Source organism: Canis lupus, chromosome 25, assembly GCF_011100685.1.
Source record: "Canis lupus familiaris isolate Mischka breed German Shepherd chromosome 25, alternate assembly UU_Cfam_GSD_1.0, whole genome shotgun sequence".
Classification (NCBI taxonomy): Eukaryota; Metazoa; Chordata; class Mammalia; order Carnivora; family Canidae; genus Canis; species Canis lupus.
The window spans coordinates 47,399,536-47,414,518 of record NC_049246.1 but is presented as its reverse complement, the minus strand read 5'-3'; the positions used below and the strand labels follow the sequence as shown (position 1 = coordinate 47,414,518).

General features: G+C 44.8%; 1 protein-coding gene across 1 annotated transcript in view; it reads left to right on the top strand.

Annotated features, from left to right (window-relative positions):
• Positions 1-5,666, top strand: part of IQCA1 (IQ motif containing with AAA domain 1) — a 146,546-nt gene extending 140,880 nt beyond the window's left edge. The window contains exon 19 of the mRNA XM_038574286.1: positions 5,071-5,666. Coding sequence (XP_038430214.1) covers positions 5,071-5,199 — 129 coding nt within the window. The 3' untranslated portion in view covers positions 5,200-5,666. The remainder of the gene's footprint in view (positions 1-5,070) is intronic.
• The last annotated feature ends 9,317 nt before the right edge of the window (positions 5,667-14,983 follow it).

Genomic DNA, 14,983 nt, shown 5'->3' with positions numbered 1-14,983 from the left:
CATAAAGAAAACCATTCCCTAGGGACGCCTGGAAGGCTCAGTGGTTGGGCATCTGCCTTTGGCTCAGGTCATGTTCCCAGGGTCCTGGGATCGACTCACACATCAGGCTCCCCGCAGGGAGCCTGCTTCTCCCTCTGCCTGTGTCTCTGAATATCCCTGTGTGTCTCTCATGAATAAATAAATAATATCTTTAAAAGAAAACCATTCCCTAAGTAGTGTATTTCAAGCCCGTGCTGGTTTTGTCCCATATTTGCTGTGGCATGCTTCATTTTTTTCAGCGTACTTACAGTAGGAAATCACAAGAGAACTCATCAAAGTTTAAGTTTTTCTAATTTTTTAATACATTTTTGTAACGTTTGTAGAATTTTTTAGATCTAGAGGAAATCAAGAACCAGCTTTTCCAAATCCCTCTTTTACAGGAGGAAAATAAGTTGCAGAGAGCTATGTGCCTTATCCAAGCAAATCTACATTAGAGCCCTAGATGCCCAGGCCAGCGGGCACGCCTCACACTCCTTCTAATCAAAATGAATATGGTTGTGTTCACTTTCTGGACCTGGAGGCAGTTTCCTTGGCCAACTGGGAAAACAAGGGAGGAAAATTCTATCCGTGCAATTATACCCACCACAACATTGGCCATGCAATCATCAGAAAAAGAATCAACATTCTTGTCTAAACCTCGTGTGCCTGGAAGTCTGCTTGAGATTAGGAAAATTTCCCTCTGCAATGTATTACTTTTCCATCAACTCTAAAAACCATGTTTCCCTCCTGCTTTGCCACTAATTTTTCAGTACAAGGTGGAAAAGAGTCATGCTGATCCCTGAAATAATAACCTAGCATGGGGTTTGCGATCTTTTCCATAAAGAGCCAAATACCAAATATTTTAGGCTTTGAGAGCTCCACAGTCTCTGTCACAACTATTCAATCCTGTATCACAGCACAAAAGCATTCACGCACAGTATGTCAATGAATGGACGTGGCTGCATCCTAATAAAACTTTATTTGCAAAAATAGGCAGCGGGCCAGATTTGGACCCATCAGCTATAGTTTTGTTGACCCGAGCTCTAGCAAAACTGCAAAGAAATTTCCCAAATCTAGATGGAGCTTCTGCCCAGGATTTGAATTAACGTTCTTGTTAACTGTTGAAACCTTGTTAAAATTCATTGCAAATATTTATCCTCTTCATGCAACATATCCTATTCTTATCCGAAATTCCCAATTTTTTCTTTGGAAAATTATCATTTTCCTCCCTATTCTGAGGAGCTAGGTTTAGAGTTTTAAAACCTGTGCTTTCTCTTAGCTGGATTTTTAACTTTCCAAAGTGATTTGTAGAAGTTTTTCTGTCATGGGTACTTTGTGGTCCAGTAACTATAGCTGATCACGCTATTCAAGCAAAGGAAATGCTACCCTGGATAACCTGAGATGAGAACATATATGCTTCTCTCTTCCATTCTTGGCATATTTGATCATTTTTCTTTTTTTTAAGGAAACTAAATCATTTTTCCACCATCACTACTAGCCCTCTCCCCTCATCAATTTCTGCTTATTGTAGCTCCAGAGCTTGGCACAGCACCTGGCCCCAACTCGATGTTCGACAACCTTTTTTAGTGGCAAATTTATTGAGCAGATGGAGAGATGGACTGGCACTGTCACACCAGGAAATAATGTGACTCTGTGGCTCTAGTTGCTTGTGATCAGGCCAATCATTTCTGCCCTGAGAAATTTGACCTACCTGTGCTTCTGACAATGTGTCACACTGGGATCTTAGAGATTCTCTGAACACATTGTACCCTATTCCATAGACATGATGGAGAAAATATTTAAGGGTAATGATGGTAATAATCATAATAATGTTAGCTAATACTTATTGACTATTTATGTGCCAGGCACTCTGCTGTAATTCATTTAAACCTCATAATCCCCCTATTTTACAGTTGAGGAAATCGAGACATAAAAAGATATGGTAGGCAGAATAATGGCCTCCCAACGGTGTCTACATCCCAGTCCCTAGAACCTGTAAATATGTTACATTACATGGCAAAGGGGAGTTAAGGTTGCAAATAGAGTAGGGTTGTTAATCCACTGAACCTAAAACAGATTACCCTTACTTATACTGGTGAGTCTAACATAATCATAAAAAGTGAAAGAGGGACTCAGGAGAGAGAACCAGAAAGTTAGCAGCATGGGAAGGATGCATTGGTATTCCAAGTAACCCCATGTTGCTAGCTTGAAGATGAAGAAGGGGCCACAAGCCCAGAGAACAGGTGGCCTCAGGAAAGTGCAAAGGATGAGGGAATGCATCTCCCCTGGAGTTCCAGAAAGGAAGACAGCCCGCAGACACCTAGATTTTAGGCCAGTGAGATCCATTTTGGACTTCTGATCTTCAGAACTGTGAGATAATAAATGTTTTCTTTTATATCACTAAGTTCGTGGTAATTTGCTACAGCAGAAAAAAAAAGGTGGGGGGAGGCAAAGTGACTTGCTTCTAGTCATACAGCTAAAAGGAGCAGAACTGAAATTCAAACCATAGTCCAAAGACAATTTTATTACCCGTATTCTATACTGTGTCTCAATAAATTAGAAGTTCATCACCTAAGTCCTTGGCCACCTCACCTTACATTGAAAACAGAGCCAAAGTGAAAGGAAAGATGAGAAAAATCCCCAAGTACCAGAACCAAAGGTAAATCTCAAACACAGGGACAACCATGTGCCTGGCATGCAGCACAGAGAAAAGTCAGGGCTAGGAAACAAAAAGAGACTAGGGGCCAGGGAAGATAAAGTGGCAATACCTGCTGCTTCTGTGACCGGATCTGTGGTATGTCGACATCACCAAGGAGCATTCACTTCAAAACATCATTACAAGAGGTGCTTCTGGATTTGGCTTTAGAGGATTGTGTAGAAGCAGCTGCAGTACTGTGAGGGAGGGAGAAATAATGAGAGAGATCGAGACCACAACAGAGCTTCCTACTCAAAAGGAACCTGAAAATAAAAATCCCAAGACATTTTAGGAAACCTAGTGCTAAGTACAGCCTGGCAAAGTTGTTGAAATTAATATAATTCAGATGTTCAAAAAAAAATAAATGAAGGCATCATTTCCTTTTTAAAATTTTTTTATTTAAATTCAATTTGCCAACATATAATCTAACACCAGTGCTCATCCCATCACATGCCCTCCTCAGTGCCCGTCACCCAGTGACCCCATCCCCCTGCCCACCTCCCCTTCCACAACCCTTTGTGTGTTTCCCAGAGTTAGAGTCTCGTGGTTTGTCTCCTTCTCTAATTTTCCCCACTCAGTTCCCCTCCTTTCCCTTATAATCCCTTTCACTTTTTCTTATAGTCCACGTCTGAGTGAAACCATATGATGATTGTCAGAAGGCATCATTTCCAATAGAGATGTACAAAGTTTTGAAACAAAGACAGGCAGAAATGGAATAAGAAGACATAATTACTGGGGAAAAAATCACAAAAAGAAAGCTTAGAAACTAAATATACAGTAGTTAACTTAAAATGGCAAAAAATAAAAGAGGTAAGATATCTAGACTAGACAAGCATGGTCAAAGAGCAAATTCATGGACTGGAGGATGCTCCCTCCCAAGGCAGCACAGAAAAACAAAAAGACAAAATCTATAAACTGCAATTAAGAAGCTTTGAATACATTGACATCTAACTTTTAGAAGTTCTAGAAGAGGGATCCCTGGGTGGCGCAGCGGTTTGGCGCCTGCCTTTGGCCCAGGGCACGATCCTGGAGACCCAGGATTGAATCCCACATCGGGCTCCCGGTGCATGGAGCCTGCTTCTCCCTCTGCCTGTGTCTCTGCCTCTCTCTCTCTCTCTCTCTCTCTCTCTGACTATCATAAATAAAAAAATTTTAAAAAAAGAAGTTCTAGAAGAGAAAAAAAGAAATGTCAGAGGAACAATTATTTGAAGAAATATTTGCTGAAACTTTTCTTGAATTAAAGACATGAGTTCTTAGAGTAAAAATGAACTCCAAGTGGCCAGCAGAACAAATAAAAATAAATCCACATGCACATGCATTATTGTGAACCTAAGAATAAGATAACAAGCCAGTCTTCAAAGATGCCAGATTGCCAACAAACAAGGATGTTGTTTGGGAGTTGCCAACTTCCAAACACCAGTGGGAGGCCAGGCAGCTCTTTGACAGCAATCTATTTCCAGAAGACAAGTGGGATCGTTTCTGCAAAATGCTGAAGAACAGTAACTGTGTACCTGACATTTATGCCCAACTAAACTAGCACCCAAGAGACAGGAGACAATAAAGACATTTTAAGACTTATGAAGACTAAGCTAGCCTCCCACTCAGATCAATTCAGAAATATCCAGTAAAATTGAAGATGCTCATGCCCTACCTACCAGGAATTCTACATATATGCCCTAGAGAAGTTTTCTCATAAGTATGCAAAGAGATATGTACGAATTATGAATTTCACCATTGTTCCCAATGAAAAGTTGGCAATGGTATATGCCCATTAATAGGAGAATTGACAAACAACAAACAACTTGTAGTGTAGTCATTCAGTGAGATATGATTACTACTATGAAGTTCGTACACTAAAATGTTTCTCAGCTTTCAAATGAAAAGTGAAGGTTGAAAAAAAATGCATTCACAGGACCAGTTGTAACCACAAAGTGCTTTATTGGTATACTGGCTGCATGTTTTCGACAGTCCCCCTCTCAGTGTTTGTGTGGCCTTCCATGGCTCCCACATGGCCACCAGTCCAGCTTCTGGTGGCCATGTGTGAACCACGGAGTGTTATTCACAAGAAAGCCTATGCCCTCAGGAAGATTCTCTAAAAAGATAGGTGACTTAGTTGAGCTGATCAGATTTGGCCTGTGATTCTCTGATGTACACTTCTTGGGGTGGAAATTTCAAGTTGTGTCAAAATACAGGTTGGAAAACGCCTTGAGAAAGAATGTGTACTAAATATACATTAAACGCCCAAAGTTTAATGGCTGTTTGCCACTTCCTTCTTATCAAGCTTTTCTTTGTTTTAAAGAATATTCCAGTGAATTTGTGCCATTTTGATATTTTCCTAAACATATGTTTTATTTCAGGACTGGTATGCCAAAACCCCTATGGGTAAAAAGCGAGCCTTGGCGCTAACAGAAGGGAACATTGAAAAGGAAAAGGAAAAAGGGAAAAAGAAGGAAAAGAAAGGAAAAAAGGAGAAGAAGAAAAAGTAATGCCTTTCTGAGGAACCATCCTTGAGTGTCTCAGGGATGGAGGTGGTCCTGACTCGCCGGGGAGAAGGCTCACCATTGCCTGTCTGAAGAAGACTCAGGCCGACGCCCGGAGCTCGTCAGCCCCTGCATTCACTCAGCTCTTTAGTGGGCTGTACACCAAGTTCGATGACCCTCACCATTGTTTGTAGAGTTTGTAATTGTTGCTCAAACTGTGTAAAGTTTGTGTGTAACCAAAATCCACGCCACACACAATCTTTCCATCTCATCAGTGCTAGTCGCCAAATTTCAGATGCGATAAAAACTACTCTAATTTGACAACTAGTAAGTAACGAGTCTGTCACCAGCACTCCGGCTTTTCATTAATCCATATATACTGTATATTCTCTTGCACATATTTTAATACATTAATTCTTTGCTCTATTAATATATTTTATATAATGGAATAAAAACTGTTATCTTTGAACTGACTCAGTAATTCGGTTGTGGAGCTAAAAAAAAGATGTTTAAAATTAATGAGTTTGGGGCTCCTGAGGGGCTCTGTCAATTGAGCACTTGACTCTTGATCTCAGCTCAGGTCTTGATCTCAGGGTTGTGAGTTCAAGCCCTATGTTGGGCTCCACACTGGGTGTGCAGCCTATTTTTAAAAAATTAGCTAGTTTATTAATCTTCTGACTTTGAAGATGGGGGAACATAGGTCCAGGGTCACACAGTGGACATCTGGGACAGCAGGACTGAAGTCATCCTCCCTCCCAGCTTGGTGCTCTTGAGAAGCATGGGAACATGGACATGCCAACGGCCAGATGAAAAGTATCACATAAACATAGGGTCAACGTGGAGAAGAGGAAGCCTGAATGAAGAAGAAATGCTAAATGAAAACAAGACTAAGGAATAGAAAACTAAGAGTCAAAAAGATAAATTTACATTTGATATGAATATGAACGTTTGTTTGGTGGAAGATGATAAGTAACCTGTGTCCACGTTGTGGTGAGAACGCCATCAGAGGAAGCAGACTTAAACTAAATATATTTATTTTTCTAAAGATTACTTATTTATTTTAGAGAGAGAGCACGAACAGAGGGAGGGAGGGGAAGAGATTATCTCCAGCAGACTCTCCACTGAGCATAGAGCCCCATGCGGGGCTTGATCTCACAACCCTGAGATCACGACCTGAGCCGAAACCAAGAGTCAGAGGCTCAACTAACTACACCACCCAGGTGCCCCCAGACTTACACTGAATTTCATCTGAAATTTAAGAATATCCTAACTGACAGTTTGGGTCACACCACCGAAGGTTGTAGAATCTCCTGTAGACTGAGCTAGCTCTCCGGGTTTTCTTGGATTTTCAGTAGGTTAGCTCTTCAGTACCCCAGACCGTGTGTGCTTTCCAGGTGTCTTCTGGCCACCAGCACATCCCCCTCAGCCTGTGTCTGCATGGGGGACAGGCACAGATTAGGATGGAGAGAGACAGACTCAGGCCCACATGATGGGGATGTGCTCTGCACACACCCGAAGGCAATCTCCTGAGTCTGCCTTTGTACATGACCTCAGTTTTCAGACTTTCCTGCCTCAGACTTGCCTCCCTTCCCCTAAGGACCCAGGATTTTACAGACGGCGGGCCTGCACCCCGCCCCACTTACTCACTTCAGACTGCATCTGATCAAGGCCCAAAGTAGCTTGAGAGATGGGCAGACTTCCCGCCCCGTGTGTCCTGGTCAGTGGGACCGAGACCCTTCCTATCACATAGCAAGGGAACCAGACTGGTTATGGCCCAAGAAGAGACTTGAAGGCTCTAGCATTTGATGCTCATTACAAAAGAGTAGGGCCTGTATTGTCAAGAAATGAAAATCATGGGGATCCCTGGGTGGTGCAGCGGTTTGGTGCCTGCCTTTGGCCCAGGGCACGATCCTGGAGACCCGGGATCGAATCCCACATCGGGCTCCCGGTGCATGGAGCCTGCTTCTCCCTCTGCCTGTGTCTCTGCCTCTCTCTCTCTCTCTCTCTGTCTATCATGAATAAATAAATAAAATCTTTAAAAAAAAAAAAAAGAAATGAAAATCATGGGACGCCCGGGTGGCTCAGTGGTTAAGCATCTGCCTTCGGCTCAGGGCATAATCCTGGAGTCCTGGGATTGAGTCTCACATCGGGCTCCCTGAATGGAGCCTGCTTCTCCCTCTGCCTATGTCTCTGCTTCTCTCTCTCTCTCATGAATAGATAAATAAAATATTTTTAAATAATAAATAAATAAATAAAATGAAAATCATGAGAATCATAAAGAAATAACCAGTATTAACATGTTACAAGCAGAGAGAACCATGGAACTTGGTCTTGGTTTAATGACAAGCGCACTTGGTCAAGAACTCATACAAACCTGTGCTGCTGAAGCTTACCAAACAATAATTAAAAGTGTAACAGATACGTGTGCATTCCGGCAGCCGCCGTCCAGGAGGATTTCCCAGAATGATCAAAATGATGGTCCGTGTTGGTGCTCGCCCACGGCAGTAGCCAACAGTCTACATGGGCTGCTAAGCACTTGAAATGTGGCTGGTCCAAACGGGAACTGGAATTTTTATATAATGCTAATTTAAGTAGCTTCATGTGGCTTGGGCGACTAATACATCGAATAGTCCAGCTTCAGAGTAATTGGTAAGGAGAGCCTGCCTATGGTCCCGATGTCCCCTGCCTCATGGCGCCCTCACATTGAGACATGGCCTCCCCTGGTCACACCATCTCCTCCCGGTGCTCGCTCACAGCACTAGATTTTCTCTTGAGTTCCCCATGGCTTGACTCAGCCAGCTCCGTCTCCTGGTTCCCAAGAACAACGGTGCTGCCTCCCACCCCAGCGAGCTCACAGATGCTCTCTGCTCTGCACAGACAGCCCCCTCCCCCCATACACCATGACCAATTCCACAGGAGCCTGACATGCTGTAACCCAGCACAGGTGGTATTCACCCCACAGCTCCTGCTTTGGATGGGTGGCAGGAGATGTGAAGATACGTGCATATTTGCTCACATATACATTTACTCCACTTTTTTTTTTTTACACAAATGATTATATATAGGTTTACCCCCTTTCTTTTTTGACTTAATAATATACCTTAGGTATTATTTTATATTAACACATATAAATCAGCCTCATTTTATGTCAGCTACATAATGACCCACTTTATGGATCTAGCATAATTTACATGGATGGATAGATGAGAGATAGATAGATAGATAGATAGATAGATAGATAGATAGAATATAGCATAATTATTTATACAGCATAACCAGTCTCCAATAGACATTTAGATTATGTCCACCCTTTTACTGTTCCATCAGTGCCACAATGACCACATTTATATACTCTTCTTTCTCAATATTTATGGGGGGAAAATCTGTGGGATAAATTTTTAGAAGAGACATTACTGGATCAAATTACCTGTGCACTTAAATGAGTATCTCTCACCAGGTTGCCCTTGAAAGAGATGCCCAGGGGCATCTGGATGGCTCAGCTGGTTAAGTTTCTGCCTTTGGCTCAGGCCATGATCCTGGAGTCCTGAGATCGAGTCCCGCATGGGGCTTCCTGCCCAGCGGGGAGTCTGCTTCTGCCCCCACCCCTCCGTGTCCCTCCCTCCACTCCCCACCCTGCTCATGCTTTCTTTCTCTCTCTCTCTCTCTGTCTCTCTCTCTCTCTCTCTCAAATAAATAAATTAATTAAATCTTAAAAAAAAAAAAAAAAGAAAGTGGCGTGCAGCACACCTGTCCTGCAGGGGAGTGCCCATTATGTTGTCATGCACCAGGCATGCTACCAAACTATGATCCTTTCAGCGGTCGGTGCATAAAATCCCAAGTCCTTGGGAAAGATGATGCAGCAACGTGCAATCTCCCATTTCTAACTGATAGAGACATGGGGGAAATGATGTGAGGACGGAGAAATACGAGGTGTGTGGGGTGGAGGGTGGCGGGGCTGGCAGAAAGAAGAGCGATAGGCTCTTCTGGGGAGTTCTGCTGGGGCCTGAGCTATTCCTGGGCCATTATGTGACATTTAGCTCCTCTTGAGCATGTTCTTAAGTGAAGGGGACAGTAATTAATGTCATTAACCCTCATTAAGGGAGGCTTCTATGGAATGGAATCTGATTAAAGTGGAATTAAAGCTCTTGGTGGCTCTGCACTCAGCCTGCCCTGAGGAAGGAGCAGGTTTCAGGGTCAGAAGCCTGATAACATGGCATTTCCTTAAAGGTGTCCCCGAGACCACCGGGGCTGACACGAACACCCCAGGCTAGAACTAGCAAGTTTAGAACACCCTAATGCTACTTGGAGGCTCTTCCCAGGCCCACATCCCCACGTAACACAAAGGCAGTGATTGTGGTAGGCGTCACAGGGCTCTTACACAAGAGCGACACTATTTTCGGCCACTAATGACACTAGAGGACCCAAATCTCCGAGAGAAGTGGCTTCCGATGTCCTTGAAAGTCCACACTTGAGGAGATGCATGGGGTGATGCCGACGACAGCAAAGGACAGTAAAAGACAGTGGGCTTGGCACCAAGTGAGGAACCATCTAAGCTGACATCTAAGCTAAGTGACATTCGGAAAACTGGAAGGACCTTGGCCCAGAGCAGTGTCTCCAGCCCCCGAAACCCCTTGGTTGGCACCATGGCACCACCCAGGCATGCACGGTCCTGCAACAAAGCCGTCTCATTAGAATCCACAGCCGCAACAAAACAGCGTTTCTTTGCTCATTTTCTGAGTCTTGAGCCGAGCGCCGCGTCTATGTGGCCCCAGGGTACAGGGTGCAGCTGCTTTGCGGCATGAATATGATGGGTGCGCAATGAGGGTGCAATGGGTGTGCCTGGCCAAGAACCCGAGCCAGTCTCGGGGTGAGGCTGGCCGCTGCCTGGCCTTGTCCCCGCAGGGACCCCCTCTTTGTGCCAGGAGGAGGGAGGCCCTGGGTGGTTCTCCCCCACACTCCGACCTGTAGCGGGGCTCTGCCTTCTCGCCCGCGGCCACGAGCCCCATCCCTGCACGGGGCACCCCCGCGCCTCACTCTTCCTTCCGGCCCAGGGACTCAGATCTTAGGCACCAAATCCCTGCCGTCAACCCCCGTGGCCTAGAGCAAAGCCCTGGGCACCCGGGGCGAGTGTTTCCCCAGCTCTGGCCCCGATGGCAGGCTCTGGCCTCTGCCCGCTGGGCCGCCCAGAGGAGGAAGGCCGGCCGTGGCCAGAGCACCTGCCGGGGCCGGCACCACCTGCGCGCTCCAGGTTCCATTGCTTCTGAGGCCCCAGGTAGGCCCTGCCCAGCAGAGCAGGTGCTGCAGGGGAGGCCCCCAGCGTGAGTTAGGGGAGGGGGGGTGGGAAGCTCTACCTCAGGGGGCCAGTGAAACAAAGGGTCCCTCCAGAAGCCTGGGGCTCTCTGCAGCGCCCCCCCACCCTCCATCTCCAGCCCTCACTCAACTCTGTTTCCCTTGCTGGGGCCGGTTTGGGGGGCCGGTGGACCTCCGTGCCCTGCCCCTTGGATACCCCGGCTCCATCTCCAGCCCGCCCCCCACCCCAGCCCGCCCCCCACCCCAGGCTGGAAGAGTCTCCAGCCCACTGGGAGGGACATGGCTTCTGAGAAGCAGTGCAGGCCAGGCCTTGGGGCGCATCCTAATTCACAAAGCAGCTGAGTGACTCTGGGCCAGTCCGGCCACACACACACACACACGCACACACACACGCACACAGCATGTGTACACACACACAGCTCACCATGCACATGACACACAGTGGGCATATAAACATAAACACACAGAGAGACTTAGAAACACACGTATACATACGTCCCACACATGTCAACACATAGACATACACACACACACACACACTTACCCCACACGAACACACACTCATGCACGTACATACAGCACACACACCTCCCACAAGCCCGCTGATGGCACCCAAGGCTACAGCAGGGACCGGAAGCAGCAAATGAGATCCCCAGGCAGGTGCTCCTGGCCCCAGAGGGCGGGGGCGGGGAGCTTACACCAGTGAGTCTGCCATGAAAACATCCGCTTCCTGCTCCTCACAACAGGAAAGGCTGAGCAGAACCCCCTATGGCTCCCGTTCAGCTGCACCTGCTGGGGGTGCGTAGCGCAGGAAGGGCCAGGAGGACACCGTGGATGGTCACCTGCCGGAAGTGCATCTCCGCTGAAAACCAAAACCATTATCCCCACCTTAGACGCAGGGCTCGGAGAGGTTATAGGACTTCCCAAAGCCACAGAGCTGCTCCCCAACACCACAAGATCACGCGTGTGACTTAGAGAAGTAGGATGGAGACTGAACACGGGGTGATCTGGGGCCCGTCCTGTGGGGCCCCGGGAAGCCACGTGTGTTTCCTCATGCATAGAAGACCTCGGGGGAACTCCATAAAAATAAAGATCCCTCTAGCTCTAAGTTCCTACTGCCCAGAGATAGGGATTTGTAAACCCTTGACCTGTGACAGTCATCGGGGTCACTTATGATAAAAGGACCATGGCCAGCTTCACCACGTCTTCCAAACAACTGGGCTCCAGATGCATCCTTGAGAAGGCACCCAAAATATCACAGCTCTATGTCATTGGTGTGCCACCAAGTGGTCAGCGTATACGCAGCAAATGGCACCAGAGTGCCAAGATTTTTAACCTAAGAAGATGCAAGAAAAAGGCAAACAGCTGGAGCTCAGAGCTGCTCACCCCAGGGCATCCTCTTGTGTAGGAGGCAGTCCCAATTTCCCCATGCCACCTCACAACCTTCCCACACATGGTGTAGCCAGTCCTTTGGGTGGTCACCACTCCGGAGTGGGTGTTGTGGCACCAAACAGTGACTTTAACTTCCCTCTCCCTGCTGAGTGCCGAGGGTGCTCGCTTTTTTATATGCTCAGGGACCATTTGGATCCATTCTTATAGAAAACCTGGTAAGTCTCATGCCCTATCTTTGTCTATCTTTTCCTTCACCAGCTTTAGAGCTTCTATGCTCTAGAGACACTGTTTGCAGGTGTGTGGGCTGCGAATACTGTCACCCGCTCTCCAGCTTCCCCTTTCACTGCCTTCATGGCGTCTGGATGAACAGCTCTTGAAGAGAATGTAACTAAGCTTATCAATTTTTTCTTTGTGGTTACACCTTTTCATGTCCTGTGTCATAGCTGGTTGGGTCTTTGCATCCTTTGCTACAGTCTCTCTGTCCCATTTGTGTCCTATTGCCACCACGTTCTAATTCACTTGTTCTGACATGTCTAGTAATCGATGTTTTGAGTGTCAAACCAGCCTTGCATTTTCAAATAAAAAGGTTGCATTTGAAGTGGGTTTTTATAATAATTGTATTGTCTTTGTTAATATTTTGCTTACAATATTTCCAGCTATGTTCTTAAATAAAACTGCTCTATAATTTTCTTCCCTCACAGTGTTCTTGGCTTTTCGTTTCAGGAGCTCATTCGATCAGTAGAAAAAGAATTCTTTCTTTTTATGTCTGCAAGAATTTGTGCAAGATGAGCATTACATCTTCTTTAAAGTTTTGGTAGCATTACAGGCAAAGTGAGTTTTCTTTGTGGAAACAATTTCAGTTTCCATTTAACCTCTTAAAGTATTGTAATGCAATTCACAATCTATTTCTTCCTGTGTCAGTTTTGGTAAGTTGTATGTTTTAAGGAGTGCATTTAATTTCACATTTATTGACATAAAGCTGTTTCCAGTAACCTCTTAAAATCTTTAATATCTGTAGGACCTGACGTAGATTCCCTGATGTTAGTTATTTATGCCTTTTCTCCTTTTTCCCTGGCTCGTCTCTTCAGGACTTCATCATTTTCAGAGTCAGCTTTTGTAAAATTTTTATTGTATTCATTTCTGAGCTTATCTTCACCACTTCTTCCTTTGCACACTTCATAGGGGTTAATTTGCTATTCTTTTCTAACTTTTTGAGGACCACTATCTCATTGATGTTTAGCCTTTTTTCTTTTCTTTTTCTTTCTTTTCTTTTTTTTTTTTTTCCTTTTTCTTTGGAGCTAAAAATTTCTCTCTGAAAATCGCCCTTGGTACGCACCATGTTTAAAAGAAAGAGCTCCAAGGATGAAGTATGATCAAGGTGATGCATTTTAGGGCACACGCACGTACATGTAGAATGAGAAGGGTACACACCCCCAGGAAGCAGGGTATAAGAATGTTTATTTTCCTTGTCATTTGCAGTTTTTCCCAGACTTTTCTCATTTACTGCATACCACAATTAATTACCTAATGCATTTGCAGTTAATTAACTAATGCATTTGCAATTAGAATAAAATATTTTTTGAAAAACTAGGATGAGCAAGTGTAAATTAAAATAAATGAGATCAAAATCTAAAAATGGAGGCTTGAGCATCTATACTGCTCTATGTGAAAGCAAGTTAGAAAGAAAATAGCTCTAAAATGCCATAAATTTAAAAGATTTACTAAAGCAGATTCTATAACTCTTTGCCCTGTTGTCAATTTTAATTACAATTTTTGTGCTAAAAACCTTATCTCTGTATATGTCCTCAGGGAGTTCATCTGGAATCATATGATATGTTTTTATTTTTTTTAATAAATTTATTTTTTATTGGTGTTCAATTTGCCAACATATAGAATAACACCCACTACTCTTCCCATCAAATGCCCCCCTCAGTGCCCATCACCCAGTCACCCCCACCCCCTGCCCACCTCCCCTTCCACCACCCCTAGTTCGTTTCCCAGAGTTAGGAGTCTCTCATGTTCTGTCTCCCTTTCTGATATTTCCCACTCATTTTTTCTCCTTTCCCCTTTATTCCCTTTCACTATTTTTTATATTCCCCAAATGAATGAGACCATATAATGTTTGTCCTTCTCCGATTGACTTATTTCACTCAGCATCATACACTCCAGTTCCATCCACATCAAAGCAAATGGTGGGTATTTGTTGTTTCTAATGGCTGAGGAATATTCCATTGTATACATAGACCGCAGCTTCTTTACTTATACAATTTATATACACTTCACTTATGGACATCTTTTGATGGACACCGAGGCATGGAGCCCTATGTGGGGCTTGATCCCAACACTCTGAGATTAGACCAGAGCAGACTTTTGATCTGCTCTGGTCTAATCTTTTGATGGACACCGAGGCTCCTTCCACAGTTTGGCTATTGTGGACATTGCTGCTAGAAACATCGGGGTGCAGGTGTCCCGGCGTGAAAAGCAAGACTTAATGTGTGGTCAGATTCTCAGGACAGCAGCGGAGCTATCTACCTGCATGTGCCTTTAGGCTGTTTGTGGTTTGTAAAGATCTTTGATGAAGTAATTCATTTTACTTCTGAGTGGACCTTCTTGGGCTATTAGCTCTTGCAGTGTTAGAACTCAAAATGTCAGTTCAGTGTGTGAACTGTGTTCACTGTGTTAGTTTGCTGGGGGTGCCATAATAAAGCACCATAGACTGGCTAAGTGAGAGAAATTTATTATCTCATGGTTCTGGAGGCTGACGTCAGAGATTAAAGTGTCAAAGTAGTTGGTTTCTGGTGAGGGGTCTCTCCTTGACTTCTAGATGACCCTCTTCTCCCTGTGTCTTCACGTGGACTTTCCCTTGTGTGTATCTGTGTCCTATTCTCTTCTTTTTATTTTATTTTTTAAAAAGATTTTATTTATTTATTCATGAGAGATACACAGAGAGAGGCAGAGACTAAGGTAGTCTCTAAGAGGGCTAAGGGCTAAGGTAGAGCACTAAGCAGGCTCCCATAGGGAGCCTGATGTAGGACTTGATCTCAGGACCCCAGGATCACACCCTGAGCTGAAGGTATGTTTTTAAAAG